At 41.2% G+C, this 19,893-nt stretch overlaps 1 protein-coding gene across 8 annotated transcripts in view; it reads right to left on the bottom strand.

Annotated features, from left to right (window-relative positions):
• The window catches only part of RBMS3 (RNA binding motif single stranded interacting protein 3), a 1,223,284-nt gene that overhangs the window by 35,984 nt on the left and 1,167,407 nt on the right, over positions 1-19,893 (bottom strand). For all 8 annotated transcript variants that reach the window (XM_038740837.1, XM_038740835.1, XM_038740836.1 and 5 more), the window contains one exon: positions 13,744-13,854. In XM_038740837.1, coding sequence (XP_038596765.1) covers positions 13,744-13,854 — 111 coding nt within the window. The remainder of the gene's footprint in view (positions 1-13,743; positions 13,855-19,893) is intronic.

The raw sequence follows: 19,893 nt of genomic DNA on the forward strand, positions 1-19,893 counted from the left end.
GCAGCACGGAGAATCAGACAGCATTCATCTTTTTGGTTATTTTAATGAGGCTAACGATCAGGCTAACAGTATGATGAATTCACAGGCGTTCCCATGTTGGAACACCTTCAGGAGACATCACAACAACGGCATTGCCTCTAACCCTAAAATAAGTAGTAGCTTCAACCCTAATCATTTCCCCTCTCCCTCTTCAATAGCAAGTAGTGTTTAATGATAAAACTGAATACAGATAACGTTTCTTATTTCTTCAAAGTGAACCTGAAAGAGTTAATAGAGATTCTACAATAGAGAAAAATCAGACTGGGAATTTAAGACCTTGATAACCTGTGGAATATTATGTGTAATGGCTCATGATGTATATGGGTTTTCTTGTGACCACCCCTCCAAATGTTCTCTTCACTCTCACACCCAAATGTGACTTTAAAAAAACATGCCCTCTCTTCTGTTTCTATGCCCTATGAAATGGGAATGATTCAGCTCCGTAAAACATGGGCAGGTTCTTAGAGTGGCTACACCTACTCTACCACAAAAGGAAAGGAAGCCACAATCATTTTTTTTTCATAATTCCTTTTTCCCTTGGAAGACTGGCCCACCAAATAACCTATCAGTACTCTTGTATATCTTGTGGCCACAGGAATTCCGTTCCCTCTACTGGGCCTTGGGACACCTATATTTAAGTCAATCTATGGATGTCTCCTGTGGACATTGTGGTAAAAGATGTAGCATGGAAGGGAAGAAGCCAAGTATGTTCCAAAACACCAGTCTAGACTGGCTTCTGTCTGACCAACTTCTGAGGGGCTCAGGAGATATGCAAACTAGAGGGACAGGCACAGAGTAGACCTCAACAGAATGGTTAAAGCTAAATACATCATCTACAAAAAAATAAGTCCATTACATGGGGTTGTAAAATGAACTGTGAATAAATAATTTGATCCTACAGTTACTGAGGACCAGTTCCAAGATCCTAGGCATTCAGAATAATGACAGAAGGGATAAAAGGTTCATTTAATAATTCTTCTGCCATGACCTTAGTTCTTATGTCAGAGTCCTAAAGTCTGCCACCAGAACAAGTTAAAAGAAACCTTGCCTCGTTGTCTTGGAGGTTTAAAAGTGATAGCACTGACAATGGTATTTCCTGGGTACAGGAATGGGATCCTCATGACCCATAATTAATCACTTCTCAAAGAAACAATGCATGAGTAAACTATCCTAATTTTATTTGTGAACTTATCAAACTCATAATTTACTCAATCGTATTTATTGAGCGCTTACTGTTGGCAGAGCACTGTACTAGGAATAATGGCAGTTAGAGTGGCATCAACTTATAATAAGAATACCGATAGTTGTGGAATTTGTTAAGTGCTTACTATGTACCAAGTGCTGGGGTAGATACAAGATGATCATGTCGGACAAAGTCCCTGTTGCACATGGAGCTCACAGTCTAAGCAAGAGGGAGAAAATGTATTGAATCCCCATTTTACAGATGAGGAAACTGAAGCAGAGAGAAGTTGAAGTGACCTGCCCATGGTCACACAGCAGGGAATTAGATTAGATTAGAACTGGGACACTGTAACCCAAGTCCTCTGACTCCCAAGCCCATTCTCTTTCCAGTAGGCCACACTGCTTCTCTTTGCAAACCACTTCTCTTCAATCAGATGTAGTTTTCATTTTATGTTTGTTGTGATGCCCAAAGCAAAATAACATCATAAAGTATTAATCATGAAAAGAATCTAGTTTATTCTTTACTTTGAAATGATCACAGTTAAAGTTTATAACTAAACAAAGCAAGACACATGATTTAGATTTTAGAAAAGGATCATATGTGTATGTCGTTGAGCAAAGCTCCTTCTGGAATGAGTATCCACCACCATTTCATATTGAGAGCTATTATAATATGGATAAGAGTTTTTTAGAGAATAAGGGTGTGACAGCTACTCAAAATAGCTAGCCCCTCCCTCAAGGAAGGAGGAAGGAGGAATTATGGAAGTTGCTAGAAGAGAAGGAAAACTCATTTCTGGGAATCCCCCTGACAGAAGGCTAACTGGATTAAGTACCTGGGATTTATCAGACGTCTCCAACAGTAGCACAGCCAATCACAGGGGAAGACTGGGAAATGAGAAGAGGGGTTAGTTAGTTGTGGGAGAAGACCTTTGGCTATTTTGAATCAGGAAGTTCTTGGGATATGACCCTGGAAGTATAGGAGACATAGAAGGTTTTGGGATATGATCCTGGAGGGACAGAAGACACAGAGGTTTTGAGGAAATGATCCTGGAAAGGCAGAATGCAGGAGAAAAGCTCTCCATGTTGGGACCCAGAGGAGTAAGGCTCTTACCCCTGGATGGGAAGGATGATTGAATAACTTGAGAGCAGATCTATTCTGAGAAGGGCTTGGGGAAGGTAAACCTGGCACACTCCAAGAGAAGAGGGGAAAAGACCAGAAGAATGTGTACACCAGTATGGTTACAGGAAAGTATAATGGATCATGGGGGAAGGGGGAAGCTGTTAGAGGAAAAGGAAAGGTGTTTGGGATAATAATGATGATGATGATAATAATGATAATATTAAATGCGATACTTAAGAGCTTACTATGTGCCAAGTACTATATTGAGTGCTGGGGAAGATACATGATAATGAGGTCCCACATGGGGCTCACAGTCTTAGTAGGAGGATGAACAGGTATTGAAACCCCATTTTGCTGATGAAGGAAATGAGACACAGGGAATTTGTGAGTTGTCTGAAGTCACCCAGTTGGTAAGTGGCAGAGTCAGAATTAGAACTCAGGTTCTCTGATTCCCAGACCCGTTTTTTCCATTGAGCCACGGTGCTTCTTTGGAATTCCCAGTGGATGGGAATTCTGTTCTTTTTGTTACCTAATTCATTTGTTGAGAATACTTTCCATTCATCTATTAAAAAACACACGGAGAGCTCCAACCTCGCTATCTGCCTGCAGGAAAGGCTTGGGTTGGTCTGAGGTTCCATGGAGATGGCACATTTGCCTGTGGAGCTGAAAAGGGGGAAGGGACATCTTGTGCTGATCTAGGGAGTTCAGGACATCCCATAAAGCTTCTCTCTGGCAATACCACCCTGACTCCTGACTTATCTGAGGAGGATGCCTGGGAAAATGGGCTTCAGGAGCCGCAATGCCAGCAGTCAGGGGGTGTGTGATTGTGTGTGTGTTTGTCTAGCCCCTCAAATGGTGAGTAAAGAAGGGTTGTAGAAAGAAAATCCAGTCGACAGATCATTTTGGCCTTCTAATTGACTACATGATAGCAAACAAGCTTTTTTGCTGAAAATCTCCCCTCAGCCTGACAGAATACTCTGGTTTGAAAAATGTTGTTATGAAATGCTTTGTCAGGGGAAACAGTTTTGTCATTAAGATGGAGCACTTTGCTTCAGGGCTCAAAGTACCACGGCAAGAGGAAGTCCTCATGGTGTCAGGGTGTGGACTGCACTGGATATAGGAATTTTGTCCTGATTCCACCGCACATTCCTGGTTATCAGTCCTTGGTTATCAGATCCCTGTTTGCCAAAGTCTTTGCTAATCAATCATTCAATCAATGGCATTGACTGAATGCCTACTATGTGCAGAGGACTGTACTAAGTGCTTAGGAGAGTGCGATACAACAGAGTTGATAGACATATTCCCTGCCCAAGAGCTTACAGTCTAGATGAGGAGACAGACATTAATATAAACAAATACTTTATAGATATGTACATAAGTGCTCTGGGGATGGGAGATACCACATCCCCCTCTAGACTGTGAGCTTGTTGTGGGCAGGGAACGTGTCTATTGTACTTTTCCAAGCCCTTAGTACAGTGCTCTCCGTGGCTTAGTGGAAAGAGCCCGGGCTTTGGAGTCAGAGGTCATGGGTTCAAATCCCGGCTCTGCCACTTGTCAGCTGTGTGACTTTGGGTAAGTCACTTCACTTCTCTATGCCTCAGTTCCCTCATCTGTAAAATGGGGATGAAGACTGTGAGCCCCACGAGGGACAACCTGATCACCTTGTAACCTCCTCAGCACTTAGAACAGTGCTTTGCACATATTAAGCGCTTAACAAATGCCATCATCATCATCATAAGCACTCAGTAAATACCATTCATTCATTAATTGATATCAAAGGAAGACCTAACTTTCTGCATCTGCACCAGGAAAGGAGAGAACAAGTTTTTGTCTCTGCCCCTTCAAGAGATCTCTGGGAGCTTGGCTCTCCCAGGACAGCTCCTTTCTCCATTCCCTCTCTGTAGCTTCCTTGCCACTCTTTCAAACAAATCCCTGATTGGATGGCCCAGAGTAACACAGCTCTCACCAAAGACGACAGACTGGACTCCAGCCCAGTCTACAAATGTCCAGGGCAAATCTCCAGTACGTCTTACAGGTGGCAGAAGGTTTGGATTCGGACATTGATTGGGTATTTCAGGATTTTGTGGCTACAGGCCACACTAGGGTTCAGACAAAGAAGTATGCTGGAGGGAAAATTGAAAGAGCCTGAAATGCAGTCCGTCCATTAGTAGCATGATTCCAGGGAAGGCTTTGAGGCACAAATAATCCACGTGTCTGCTGTGTGACCTTGGGTAAGTCCCTTAACATCTCTGGGCCTCAGTTGCCTCATCTGTAAAATGGCATTACCACCGTGAGTCCCATGTAGGACACGGACGATGTCCAACCTGATTAGCTTGTATCTACCCCAGGGCTTAGCACAGTGTCTGGAACATAGTAAGCATTTAACAGATATTATAAAAAAGCAGGGAGAGATAGCTATGAAAGTAGTTCTTTGCTTGGTGCAATTTCTACTAATATTATAGGTGTTGCCCAAAATGGATTCTTCCACTGTTTAAAATCCTTACAAAAGGCAGGTCTTCTCTATTCCCACTTGACCATTACAGTGTCCCTTACTACAAACCACAGTAGGGAGAGATAGCTATGAAAGTAGTTCTTTGCTTGGTGCAATTTCTACTAATATTATAGGTGTTGCCCAAAATGGATTCTTCCACTGTTTAAAATCCTTACAAAAGGCAGGTCTTCTCTATTCCCACTTGACCATTACAGTGTCCCTTACTACAAACCACAGCTTCATTGTAGACTCAACTGCCCACAGGGAGCTTCAAGGGTCCATTTTGGGGTTTGGCTCTATTTTTTAGTTCTGTGATACACTCTTCTGGATTTTATGTATTCACCATGTAACAGAGCACAGGACTAATTAACTCAAATACCTTCAGTAGACTGCCAGGATTCCTGTTACAGCAACTTTGTTTTTTGGTATCCCCAAATCAAGATTCCAAAGAAGTTGGGAGAAAAATCTTATTCCACCAACTCTTTAATTTAGGAGTTAAAAAAAAAAAGGTCCTAACAGCTGCTTTGTGATGGATGCTCAGTCACAAAACACACAACCTGCTTTTAAGAGGTGTGGGCATCTGGTTGTTTCATGCAGCCTGGATAGGTTGTACAAATTCAGAATGATTTAATCGGTGATGAATTCAATGTCTCAACAGTGGGGGACTGAGTCAGCCAACCTGGGTCCCTTTTCTGCTATCAAGCCGCTGTGGGACGGGAACTGTGTAAACATCCCAGCAGCTGCTGAGCCATCATTATCCTGTACTCTGGACAGTGTTACAGTGAAAGACCATGAGAAAGAATGTAAAAGGGGGAGAAAAAAGAGAAAGCCACAAGCACCAGAAACTACAGACACTTCTCCCCACCGGGACTCCTCTTTCGCAGGAGTCTGACTCTCAATACTCTCTATTCCTGACTTAGTCAATCAATCAATCAAAGAGTATTTATGAGAGCTTACTGGGTGCAAGACACTATACTATATGCTCAGGCACGTACGGTGAAATAGAGTTGGTAGGCACAAAGTCTGCCTTACAAGGAGCTTAAAGTGTCCAGACAGAAGAAGACGGACATTAAAATAAATTACAGATGGGGAACTGGACTTTAAGGATGGGCATATAAGTGTTGTGGGGTTGGGAGTACACAGTCAAGTGCATAGTCACTTGTCTGCTGTGTGACCTTGGGCAAGTCACTTAACTTCTCTATGCCTCTGTTACCTCATCTGTAAAATGGGGATTAAGACTGTGAGCCCCATGTGGGACAGGGTCTGTGTCCAACCTGATTTGCTTTTACCCACCCCAGTGCTTAGTACAGTGACTGGCACGTAGTAAGCGCTTAACAATAATAATAATGACGGTATTTGTTAAGTGCTTGCTATGTGCAAAGCACAGTTCTAAGCACTGGGGGGATACAAGGTGATCAGGCTGTCCCACGTGGGGCTCACAGTTTTCATCCCCATTTTACAGATGAGGTAACTGAGGCACAGAGAAGTTAAGTGACTTGTCCAAAGTCACACAGCTGACAACTGGCAGAGCTGGGATTTGAACCCATGACCTCTGACTCCAAAGCCCAGGCTCTTTCCACTGAGCCATGCTGCTTCACAGTTATTATTAATTAGTTGATGCAGAGGGGTGGGCAGTACCGTCCTGTACTATTTACTAGGGGGATCCAGGACATGATGGACTATAAACTCGTTGTGGGCAAGTAATGCTTCTGTTTATTGTTGTATTGTGTCTTCCACGGTCTTACTCTGCACATAGTAAGCGCTCAATAAATATGATTGACTGAATGAATGATGGGAAACAAGGCCTCTGAGTACAGAACGGAAGTGGACTCAGGATTACAAGCAGCCATCAATCATTTAATCAATAACATTTACTGAGTGCTTACTGTGTGCAGAGCACTATACCATGCACTTGGGAAGGTACAAAGACCTGATTCTGTCCAGAAAGCATTGACAATCTAACTGGGAGATAGACACAAGATAATTTTCATGTAGGAGGAAGTGGATAAATAGAAGACTAGGTAAATCTAGATGTACCCAGTGCTTAGAACAGTGCTTTGCACATAGTAAGTGCTTAACAAATGCCATTATTATTACTATTATTATTAAAAGTGTACCAGGAGGTCGTGAGTACAAAAGTGCTGAAATGAAAGTTGAGGGGAAATAAACCCTGGGGAAGAAAAACTAATCGGGGGAAGAAAAACTAATCAGAGAAGGCTTTCTAAGGAGATGGGATTCCAGTAGAGATTTGAAGATGGGCAGTTCTGAGGTGTAGAGAGTTCATGGGGAGGGAGTTTAAGGAAGGAGGAAGGGTGTAAGCTAGAGGTCAGAGGTGAAAGTAGGAAAGAGGGCACTGTAAAAAGGTAACCTTGGGAGGAATGGAGAGTGTAAGCTGGGATTCTTTCCTAGCACTTAGTGTGCACTGCACACAGTAAGCGCTCAATAAATACGATTGAATGAATGAATGTAATTGCAATAGAAAATATAGAAGTAAAAGGGAAGTGAACTGCTGGGGTGTCTTAAGTCCAATGATTAAGATTAGAAGTGTGTGCTTGTTGTAGACAGGAATGAGTAACTATAGGAGTTTTAGGAGGAGTGGACAGGTGAGTGCAAAACAACATTTTAAAAAGATGATCTGAGCAGCAGAGTGTAGATCAATCAATCATCTCTTGAGTGCTTACTGTGTACAGAGCACTGTACTAAGTGCTTGGGACAGTACAATACAACAGAGTTGGCAGACATGCTGTTGTCCACAGTGAGTATACAGTCTAGAGGAAGAAAGGAGAGAGGCTGGAGTCAGGGAGAGCAGTGCAGAGGCTGATGATAATAATAATGATAATAATAATTATGGTATTTGTTAAGCATTTACTATGTGCCAAGTACTGTCCTAAGTACTGGAGTAGATACAAGGTAATCAAGTTGGACAGTCTCTGTCCCACGTGGGGCTCACAGTCTCAGTATTGCCAGGGTATGACAAGTGCCTGGGCTAGTGTAGTGGTGGATCTGGAAAATGCTGCGGAGGAAAAATCGACATGTTGAACGTGAGAGTTGAAAGAGATGGAGGAGCCAAGGATAATCCAAGGCTATGGGCTTCAGTGATGGGGCGGCGGTGCTCATGGTAACCATAATGATAAAGGATTTGGGTGGAAGATAAAGAGTTTGGTTTTTCACATACTGAACCTAAGGGCCAGTGGACATCTACATTATTATTGTGGTATGTACCAGGCACTGTAGTAAGCGATAATAATAATAATAACGATGGCATTTGTTAAGTGCTTACTATGTGCAAAGCACTGTTCTAAGTGCTGGAGGGAGGATACAAGGTGATCAGGTTGTCACACGTGGGGCTCACAGTCTTAATCCCCATTTGAACAGATGAGGTCTCTAAGGCCCAGAGAAGTGAAGTGACTTGCCCAAAGTCACACAGCTGACAAGTGGTGGAGTCAGGATTCAAACACATGGCCTCTGGCTACCAAGCCTGGGCTCTTTCCACTGAGCCACACTGCTGTACAAGCAAATAGGGTACTCTGAGCCCACGTGGGGCTCAGAATCTCAATCCCCATTTTATAGATGAGGCAACTGAGGTTCAGAGAAGTGAAGTGACTTGTCCAAGGTCACAGGGCAGACATGTGGCGGAGCTAGGATTAGAACCCACGACCATGTGATGCCCAGACCATTCATTCATTCAATCGTATTTACTGAGCACTTACTGTGTGCAGAGCACTGTACTAAGCACTTGGGAAGTACAAATTGGCAACATATAGAGACGGTCCCTACCCAACAGTGGGAGGCCAGTGTCGATCCACTATATCATGCTGCTTTTCTCTAATGGAAAAGTCTCGCAGCCAAGAGGAAATAATGATGATGATAATAATGACGATGATGGTACTTGTTAAGTTCCTACTCTGTGCCACGGCACCGTTCTAAGCACTGGAATGAGAGACTGCAAAAGAAGAGAGAAATCAGTGGGGTGTCTAGCATGATAGATCTGGGAGTTATGCACACAGAATTGTTAACGGAAGTCACAGAGTGTGAATATGAGCTTTCTGAGCATCCAGAACAGAGCCTAGAGGGGCACTCACTGCTTAAAGGGGTGGGAGATCGGATGAGCCAGGGAAAGAGACGGAGAAAGAATGAGCAGAGAGGTAGGAGGAAACCCAGGAGAGAACTGTGTCGGTGAAACTCAGCAAGAGAGAGTGGTACACAGTGGCAAAGTGGCTGAGAGGTCAAAGAAGGTTAGATGAGAGTGGAGGCTACTCATCTTGGCAAGGAGACACCTGATCCCCGTGAATGAGAAATTTTGAAACTGAGACTTATTTAATCTTCATTTATCTTTGTTTAACTTTAAGGATGAATACTAGGGTAAATGTTATAGTAGGGAATCAAGTAGCCCCTTTTTTTTAACTGGCATTTGTTTAGCACTTACTATGTACAACTACTGTACTAAGCTGGGGGGTAGATACAAGTTAATCAGGTTGGACACAGTCCATGTCTCACAAGGGGCTCACAGCTTTGGTTTCCATTTTACGGATGAGGCAACTGAGGCACAGAAAGGTTAAGTCACTTGCCCAAAGTCACACAGCAGACAAGCGGTGGGGCCAGCCCATACTCATTACAGTAGGCCACGATGCTTCTGCTTCTATTTTATGAGGAGCTATGGGGAATCTGTGTGATGATTTGTTGTGTAAAGAACTATCTAGACAACATAAACTCTCTGCTGTGTGACCTTGGGCAAGTCTCTTAAACTGCTCTGTACCTCGGTTTCCTCACCTGTAAAATGGGGATTAAATCCCACTCCTCCTACTTAAAAGTTGAGTCCCATGTGGACTGTATCCAATGTGAATATCTTGTGTTTACATCAGTGCTCAGTACAGTGTTTGGCACATAGTAAGTCCTGAACAAATAGCATAATAATTATTATAAAATTTAAACGTGCATCAGTCACTGATAGTGAAAGGTCTGCATTCATTTACGGACCTCAGAATTATCAGAAATACTGAGATTTTTTTCTCCTTTTCTGAAAAACAAATATTGGATAATCCATTTTTAGTGTTGGACACACTTGAAGAAAATTAGTAAGAGCTCATTTTTGAGGGAACCCTGAACAGTAAATGTAAATTATTAAGCAATGAAGCTTAAGAAAACATTTGCAGATAACATGCTGTCTAATAATGGATTTTCATTATATGACTGCTTACACTGAATACTTCAAGCAATATTCTTACTTATCGCTTCAGTTTTCCCAATGAAATAATTTGAGTCTCTTTGACCTGACTTCTTTATTTTGAGCTATTCTTCTTTGACCGTGTTAACCGGTCTAGGTTCCCTTAGCTGAAGCCGAGGTTGAAGGCATTCACTATGGTTTACGATAAGTCCCAAATCTTAACTTTGTTTTACTTTTGAACTAGGACATTGCTTTCTTTCCAAATTCATCTCCTGAAATACCACAATGGAAAAAGCCAATCAATAAGAAAATAAAGGAACTTTAAGATTAGTAGCTGAATAATTGTGAGAAAATGAGCGAGTAATCCTTTCCTTCAAAACCACAAGAGAGCAGGAAATACACCAAGAGTACAATGGGCCGGATTATCTTTGTAATGGGGTTTTTGTTACATCATGGGACTTTGATGATGTCACAAACCACTAGTGGTTAAGAACATACCGAAAAGCATTGCAGATAAGAAACCTGTCAACAAAACAGATCCTGCTGAACAGATTCTGAAGACACTGTAAACCACTGGTGACCAAAGACTGAACAAATGAAAAGTAGATAAGAAACGTGTAGAACAAGATTGTCTTGCCATTTGTTGATTTTAGAAACTTCATAAATCCGGAGTGGCCTAGGGAAGGTTTGCAGAAGAAGAACGATAAGAAATTATGTATAACTAGACTGCAATTCCATTGAGAAGATTCTAATGACAACAAATCAGAAAAACAAAGTTAAAATAGTCTGCAAGGTCAACAGAGTCAAACACCAAAATGGATACTATTGTTGCGTAGGACTATTCTTTCCTTTTTTTTTTAAGGAGAGTTTTAAAAAAAAGTTTAATCCCAAACTTGGGGGGAATTGGAAAGTGAAAGTCAGACGCGTCTCAGCAATGGGAAAGAAAAATCACAAGCTAAGATTTTCAAACACAGTTCTGTGTGGAAAAAATGTCATATCACCGACTGGACTGTTAATGGAAAACAGTCTCCTCATGCTGGAAAATAGTTAGAAACCATGTTTCATGAAGACAGCCTCCTTCTGAAATGATATATGAACGGTGAAGCAGGTGGCACAAAGACACTCCCCTTGGCATGGCATACACTCATATAAATGATGGAAGTGTTATAAAAATGAATAAGATCACAGAAATGGATAAAACGCTATCAAAAGATGCGATCAGGATGGGGAGATGATTTTTCAAAAGGCCTTTTATACTCCAACCACTCAAATGCCAATCAAATATTTAGTTGAAACATAAATCTGATGCCGGATCAATGGATAGAGGCGACAGCTTAATCATGGAGCCTGTATGTACCCATCATAAACAAACTTCATTTTCCCTCTTTTACCCTAGAGACCCATTTAGTTTAACATCTCAGCAAAACATTGTTTGAAAGGTGAGTCCACTGGGGATGTAAACAAGGCTTTCTGAAAATGTGAAAGTTAACGCAAATGGAAAAGTAACTTTAAATTCTCTAGTTTTTGTCAGTTTGGGTTGAAATGAAACCTTGTCAATTTGTCAGAGTGCTTTTACATCTTGCAGTTGTTCACCCTTAGCACACTGAATAAAACTGGGTAGGTGGCTCAATAATAATGATAATAATAATAATTATAATGATTGTGGTATTTGTTAAGCTCTTACTATGCACCAGGCACCGTACTTGGCATTGGGGTGGATAGAAATCAATCAATCAATCAATCAATCGTATTTATTGAGCGCTTACTATGTGCAGAGCACTGTACTAAGCGCTTGGGAAGTACAAATTGGCATCACATAGAGACAGTCCCTACCCAACAGTGGGCTCACAGTCTAAAAGGGGGAGACAGAGAACAGAACCAAACATACCAACAAAATAAAATAAGTAGAAACAAATCGTGTTGGACGCAGTCCATGTCCCACATGGGGCTCACAGTCTCAATCCCCATTTTACAGATGAGGTAACTGAGGCACAGACAAGTGAAGTAACTTGCCCAAGGTCACACAGCAGACAAGTGGCAGAGCCAGGGTTACAACTCAGGTCTAATTCCCAGGCCCGTGCTCTATATACTTGACCACGCTTCAGTGTAATAAGTGTTAATTAGGGGTCGAGATTCAGATTCTTTTTGAGATTTGAGAGCCAAGTCTTCCAGTTTCCAGTAAACCTTGTAAATTAATCTGATTTTCAGGGGCATTTTCCCCATTGGAAAAGCAGGTGCTCAATATCTGAATCTGACATTAAGAAGTTAAATAAAACTTAAGCTTCTGAAATTAGCATTTATCAATGACCCAGTACCTGTCATTATGTCAATACTCCTTGTTTAGTACTCTTTGATCTACTTTGATCACCTAGATGTGGTAGGCTTGTTAGAACTCCATTAATCATCTTAGAAACGGGCAATATCCCTAGACACCATATATGAAATACTGAAATCCACAATGACTGTAACTTTAAAAATGATTTCCTAATAGAATGGGTATGCTAGGTGGCAAAAAAACCCAAACACATCACCATATAAAGTCCTCTAAAGAGGCCATGTCACTGTCATGGAATAATGCTATAGAGGACTTGAGTGCTACTGTGGTTTAAAAAAAGACCTGCCTAATACCAAAGGAAGCTTGGAGAAGGAAACCATAATGACCCTTGAGTAATATTAAGAGAGAGAGAGTAACATTTTCTTGAAAAAGAGGTGACAGGACTGACATGGGCATAACTTGGGAATTTATACATTTTGAAGGAAAATACATTTATATTTTGGGAAATGCAATCTCTGATGGCATCAAATCAACTGCTGTTTTGATACCAACACAGAATCGGGATTTTTGAGTTGCACCTGCTACAAAAATTTGTGTGTGTCAAGAATGTTGAGAACTGGGTAAGTGAGATTTGGGGGATTAAATCCCTTTAGTGGTTACATAGGTAAAAAAAAGAGAAGGGAACAGAAAAAAATGCATATTTTACACACAGGGTAAAGTAGGTCTCTTACATTCAGATGCATGAGGGCTAAAATGGAAGATTTTCAGCACATTTTCCTGAGAAATATGCCTAGGTTAAATTTTTAACAAATTTATATTGTTAAATGTTGTTTAACAATTTATGTTGTTGTTCATGCCTTTAATTAATGAGCTATCATTGAACAACCTTCTGCAAACTCCCCATATAATTCTATGTTTGAAACAAGGAAACACTGATATTTTTATTCTTTATTTTTCCTGGATCTCAAGATTTATAGTGAATGAAAAAGACAGTACACACCCATCTTTCTGACTTCTTCAAATAAGAATAAAAGTGAATGGTTATTGACTGAAGTTGTTAAGGGGAGAGAGTGCAATAGCAGTAGAGAACAGAGAAAGACAATGAAAGCTTTATGGAAACAGTCTGGGGAATGAAGAGACATAGATTATGACCCTCTGAGAGCTCACATTACGCACACAAAAAAATCATCTTGCTTAAAAACAGTCATTTCACTTTTCTCAAGAAGCTTGCAATTTGACCAAGATTCTAGGGAAAGAAAATACAAATTGAAAAATAGATCTCCTCTGTAACAAAAAAAATGTATTTACACACACATTCATACCACATGTTCTTATAAGAAACCTTAGAGGTATTTAGGAAAATAATAGTATAGGAAAGAACTGCATTGAAACTGGCAATTTTTATGAAAGCTCAGGTGTCATATGGTTCAAGAAAAAGAAAGGGAACCAGAAAATTGATCTCATAGGCTTACCGTTCCTGTTGTGCCCAAGGAAAGGTGATTCATCTGTTGTGTCAGGGGGCCCATCATACTTGCTGGCTGCACTGACATAGTGTGGTCCATTGTTGGCGTTATCACAGCACCCTATGAAAACACAAAGCATTTATATCTCAAAATATGTTCCAAAAAAGACAGAGACATTATAGTCCTTAAATGCAAACAAACTTAGCTTAAAGGCTTATTCTTAAACTCAGTTGATGACGGCCTCCTTCCACAAGGCAAGAAGGCCAAACATTAGTCAGTTTATATTATGTTAATTCTAATTCTCTTCACTACTTCTAACCAACCGATATTCACAGTCTCTTGGGGCCAAAATTACTATATTGTGAAACACTCCTGCCAATTTGCATTTTCAGTGTTCCTCAAAGAACAGCCAGACAGGGACACCTGCCTTAAATCTGAGTTATGCTAAAATTGAACACCTTCTCTTTCTGAGAAATGGTGGTAGTTATCTCAGCTTTCTCAATTTTTCCCAAGGTATCTAATTTATGCTATTTTGCCTCTACTTAAATTTGGCCAATTGGTGACAACCACATTTTACTTTCCATTTTAAAAATAAAGACAGAGAAGTGTTTCCCTTTCTGGGTTTCCGTGGTGTGTTACTTTCCTTGGTGTGTTACACAAGACAGAGCAATGAAGGAACAAGGACAAATGTTAAAATTTGGCATGAACTATAGTAACCAAAAAGTGAAACTGCTAGCTTCCAAAGGAATATCTGCTTCAATGATACTGTGTCTTTCCTCTAAATTCTTCCTATTGTGTCTATGATGCTGGGTCAGGAGGGCAATGAAATGAAGCCTGTGATAGAAACAATTTAGATGCTCTTAAATATTTGAGTAATAATTAAAATAATAATGCCATTTGTTAAGCACCATGTACTAAGCACTGTAATAAATGCTGTGGTAGAAGATAATCAGTTCAGAAAGAGTTCTTGTTCCACATGGGGCACAATGTTTAAACAGGAGGAAAAATAGGTATTGAATCCCCATTATAGAGATGAAGAAACTGAAGCACAAATTTACGAGCTAGATAGCTAGAAGAGTCATACACTTAGTTGATTACTGTCCACTAATTCTTTTTCTTTGCATTACATGGCATACTTACTGAATATTAGACCAAAGGTAACAAAGTGATTATCTGTGGGGTACTGAAACAGAAATATTTTGCATAAAGCACATTTCCAAGACTTGCTACCTTGAAAATCTCAACAGGTATATCAAATGTGTAAATTCTGTGAGTCTGAATACAAGTTCATTTCTAAACTATTTTTTTGCCATAGTACACAGTGCAAACTGCATTAATCCTTTCTTGATTGGTCTTAAACCTTTTGGAAATAAAATTTTTAAATGTGTGCTTGCTAGTGCAAATATTTTTTCTCAGCAATAAGGAAGGAAATATTCTCTAGAATGGCTGTGTTCCTAGAAGGTCACAAGACCACATAACTTGGCTGCAAACTGCAGTTTACTCAGTGAAAGAGTTGGCGGTGACATCCTTGTCTAAAAAATTTCACTTATGCACACTTTGATCTTGAGCTGGTCTGGGATTGCAGGCCTGGCTCTTGAATCAGGAATTTTGGTTTTATATTTAGAGTACATGCCTCAGGAGACTTCAATATAAAGCTTATTTGTAAGAATTCACGAAGAAAATGAAAAGAGATATTCGAGGAGGTGAACCTACTGATGCCTATATTGTAATTTGCAATCACTTTTTTAAAAAAAAACTCCCCCATATACTTATAATTTCCTCTTTGTTCTGGAGTTGACCTTGATCTTCAGTAGTAATACTAACAAACATATTTAATCTTTGAGAGAGGATATGCAGACCGTGAGCCCATTGTTGGGTGGGGACCGTCTCTATATGTTGCCAACTTGTACTTCCCAAGCGCTTAGTACTGTCAGTGCTCTGCATACAGTAAGCGCTCAATAAATATGATTGATTGAATGAATGAATGAATGTCAGCCACCCTCTGTGTGGGCTCAATCCATTAATCAATTGATGGTATCTATTCAGTGCTTTTTGGGTGCAGAGCACTCTACTAAGAGCTTGGGAGAATACAAAACGATACAGTCAGTAGGCACATTCCTTGCCCACCAGGAGCTTATGATTTAGATAGATGCTAAAATAAATTACAATGGAAGGCTCAGTTGCTCCTACGTGAAACTAATCTGAGAGGTTCCCAAATTCTGGAAGATTTGTTTCTCAGAATATCCCCCTGCAACTTGGTAGTGAGGGACTTGCTTTGTCGACTGATGTGACAGCCAGAAGACTGCTTCTACATATCCATCAGAATGCTGGTGAATAACACAAAAGACCATGGAGGGATCTTTTCTTTTTTTAATGGTATTTAAGCGATTTCTGTGTGCCAGGGCCTGAACTAAGTGCTCAGGTAGAAACAAGCTAATCAGGTTGAACACAGCCCATGTCTCAAGTGGGGCTCACAAGTCTTAATCTCCATTTTGCTGATGAGGTAACTGAAGCACAGAAAATTTTTAAGTGACTTGCCCAAGGTCACACAGAAGACAAGATGTGGAGCTGGTTTTAGACCCAGATCCTCTAACTCCTAGGCCCAGGCTCTTTCATTCATTCATTCATTCATTCATTCATTCATTCAATTGTATTTATTGAGCGCTTACTGTGTGCAGAGTACTGTACTAAGCACTTGGGAAGTACAAGTTGGCAACATATAGGGATGGCCCCTGCCCAACAGCGGGCTCACTTTCCACTAGGCCACACTGCTTCTCAGATTTGGTCATCTGGTACCCATACCAGACACTTGTCTAATGAACACAAGCTGCAAATACATGGATGAGAAAACATTTCATAAAAAGGTTCTTTTTAATGTTTAGTTGAATTTCTGGGTGAATGAAGTTACAGGAAGACCACAGATGAGTGGCGACAAAAATGATCAAAATTGTCTAATGGGATACGGGGAGTTGGGTGCTCGGGACCCTAAGGAGGAATTTCTCTTGATGGAGACAATTAGGAGGGTTTGAACCTGGTAGGAGAACAAGAGAGAAGAAAATATTTGCCAACCTCCTCATTCGCCAAAGTTTGCAGAAAGTCTTTTGGTCGTACTGTGGATAAACATTTAAGCTCAATAAAATAAATACAATCTGGCTGTTAGGCAATACTAAGTCTTCCAACTGTAGCTTGATTTCATAAAACATGCTGTCAATTCATTCATACTTAATACGTTGAGTTTTAGATGGCTATTGTGTTTGGTGTCAGATGTTGCTTCCAATGAGGGTAAATTAGTTTGGTTTAGTTGGTACAGAATGTGTTCAGTGACGAGGTTCACTTGGTTTGTGGCAGTGTAAAAGGAAATTGGTTTGTCATTTTAGTTTCTCTGGATGTCTGTGCAATGCCCCTATTTGTGCATTGCATAGAAAACTACTGTAACATGGTAGATCTACTGAAAAAATGACCCAAACCAAATGGCAAGGCACACATGCCATGTTTTAGTCACCATCTTCATACAAAAAAGTTGCTGTTGTCCAAGAAACGTCCTGCAGATCTGTCACCCCAGATGGGATGAAAACGATTTCAACATCAGCTTGAGTAAGATTTTCAGAGTATTGAGTAGGGTGCTATCTTTGCTTCTCAACTCCCACCAAAACCAACAGTAATTCACTTTTCTGCCAACACGAGAACCATTTCTGGACTCACTGAGAGCTAGTCAATATTCTAGTTTCTCTGCTGAAAGAGAAGGCAACAGAAAATTCACATGCGGCATTTAAACCAGGCTCCCCCGTAATGAGCACTGAAATGCTTCCGCTACAAGACCAGAACGGAAACGAGAAAGAATAAATTCATATTACAGTTCATTTGGTTCTAAGCAAATATTCAAAAGTGTGAGGATATGGTATTAGACTTTTTTTTCTTATGGTATTTGTTAAGTGCTTACTATGTGATGTGCCAGACACTGTGCTAAGCGCTGGGGTAGATACAAGTCTGTGTCTCACAAGGGGCTCACAATTGTAATCCCCATTTTAAAGATGAGGTACCTGAGGGACAGAGAAGTGAAGTGACTTGCCCGAGGTCAAACAGCAGACAAGTGGCAGAGCTGGGAGAGAGTTGGGACAAGAACCCAGGCTCTCCCGACTCACCAGGCTAGTGCTCTGTCCTTAAGCCACGCTGCTTCCCAGTCGCTCAACTTTCCCACATTAGGTTATCTTTTTAAAATCGGTTTTGTGACAGGGCTGTGGATAATTGGTACGGATTTCAGCGTTATTTCTCAATATTATTTGCTATGTTCAGTGTTGCACGAGATAGGGCAAAACTGACCTACTAATGTATTTAGTAGGAACAACATTATGGTATACCCCTCACAACAGTGGTAAACCTGCTTTTCCCGAGGGCTGCATGTACTGCAAAATGCCGTCATCTCACAAGGACAGTCGGATGATGAAAACTGCATTACTGGGTAATCCGATCTTAAAAGGACAGCTAATGTAGACCCGAGCGGCTGGGCGGGGCTGCCCTCAACTCATCGGTCCCAGCTGGTCCACTGGGAAATGAGATCTTGGTCTCTCAGGAGATGGGTAAGAACCCTCAACACTATCCTAATGAGGAAAAGGCTTCAATGAAAAAGGAGCCCTCTGTAGAGTTAAAGCTGGAGGGCAGGGGAGCCTGCCAACATGCTTCTGAGTGCTCTTCCCACTGCCCGTTGCTTAGATTGGCTCGAAGCCCCCTGAATTACCAGCGGGGATTTGCGCAGGTGACGGGGATTTACATTCCCTCGTTCCACATCCACTCAACCTGAGTAGCATTGCTCTACGCGTGGTGCCATGCTGTTAGTCTGAACTCAGTTGAGTAGGCTGGGACAATGCTGACAGCCATGAGTGATGGGAAGATATCTTCATAATCACTGCTGATGCACTGATTCTGTTGGGTAGGGACTGTCTCTATATGTTGCCAACTTGTACTTCCCAAGCGCTTAGTACAGTGCTCTGCACACAGTAAGCACTCAATAAATACGATTGATTGATTGATTGATTGATTCTGGTCCTTTGGGAGTGAGTATCCCCTCTGCCTGAGTGAATGCCTTGCCTCAGAGATGCGTCCAGGAGGAAGATGGGTGGAGAATTCCCTGCCCTCAGCTTCACCCTGGGTAGAAGACGAGATGCTAAGCTTTTTGAGAGCAGGGGCTGTAGGTGTACTTATATTCTGTTGCCTCATGCACCCTGCTCTGCAAAGTGGGCACTCAATAACTATTATTCATTGACAGGCAGATGTCTTAATTCAGGGAAACCTTTGCACTGTTTGGCTAATCCACAGTGCAGCAAATAGAGATGTGGGCGAAAATTGTTAAGAGGATCTTCATATGGTTTAGGCAGAAATAGGGTGGTAATTTGTCCAGTTTAATAACGGAGCATTCTCGTTTAGAGCTGGCTTGCAACAAATATCCTGTTGGTAGTACCTACACAACACTACTATAATCCACCCTTTCCTCTCCATCCAAACTGGTATTACACTGATCCAAGCATGAAAGTTGCAGGGAGGAGGATTGAACTTTTTTAACGGCACTTGTTAAGCACTTACTATAGGCCAAACACTGTACTAAACACTGGGGTAGATGCAGGATAATCAGTTGGATACGGCCCTTGTCCCACGTAGGACTCGCAGTCTCAATCCCTTCTAGTCAGTAAACTCATTGTGGACAGAGAGTGTGTCTATCAATTCTGTTACATTGCACTCTCCCAAGCGCATAGTGCACTGTTCTGCACGTAATAAGTGCTCACTAAATACCATTGATTAACTAATTTACAGATGTGGTAACTGAGGCACAGAGACATTAAGTGACTTGCCCAAGGTCACACAGAAAGAAATTCTCAGAGCCAGGATTAGAACTTAAATCCTCTGATTCCCAGGCCAATGCTCTTTCTATCAGGCCATGCTGCTGCTCTTTTATTGCCTAAATACACAACATCACAATGGGTGAAAGACTGGGAAAGCCACCTGTGATATGGGTAGGGCCCAACCCAGCCTAGAGACATCGAAATTCAAGCACAAAGTGTTTGTCATATTAGTGGTTCCTAATGGGTTCAAGCAAAATTCTTAATTTAAGACCTTGGTTTTCTTTTTGGTTGGTGACCATCTGTTGAGTCTCCTTGTTTGGTTTTA

This window comes from Tachyglossus aculeatus, chromosome 2 (assembly GCF_015852505.1).
Source record: "Tachyglossus aculeatus isolate mTacAcu1 chromosome 2, mTacAcu1.pri, whole genome shotgun sequence".
Taxonomy (NCBI): Eukaryota; Metazoa; Chordata; class Mammalia; order Monotremata; family Tachyglossidae; genus Tachyglossus; species Tachyglossus aculeatus.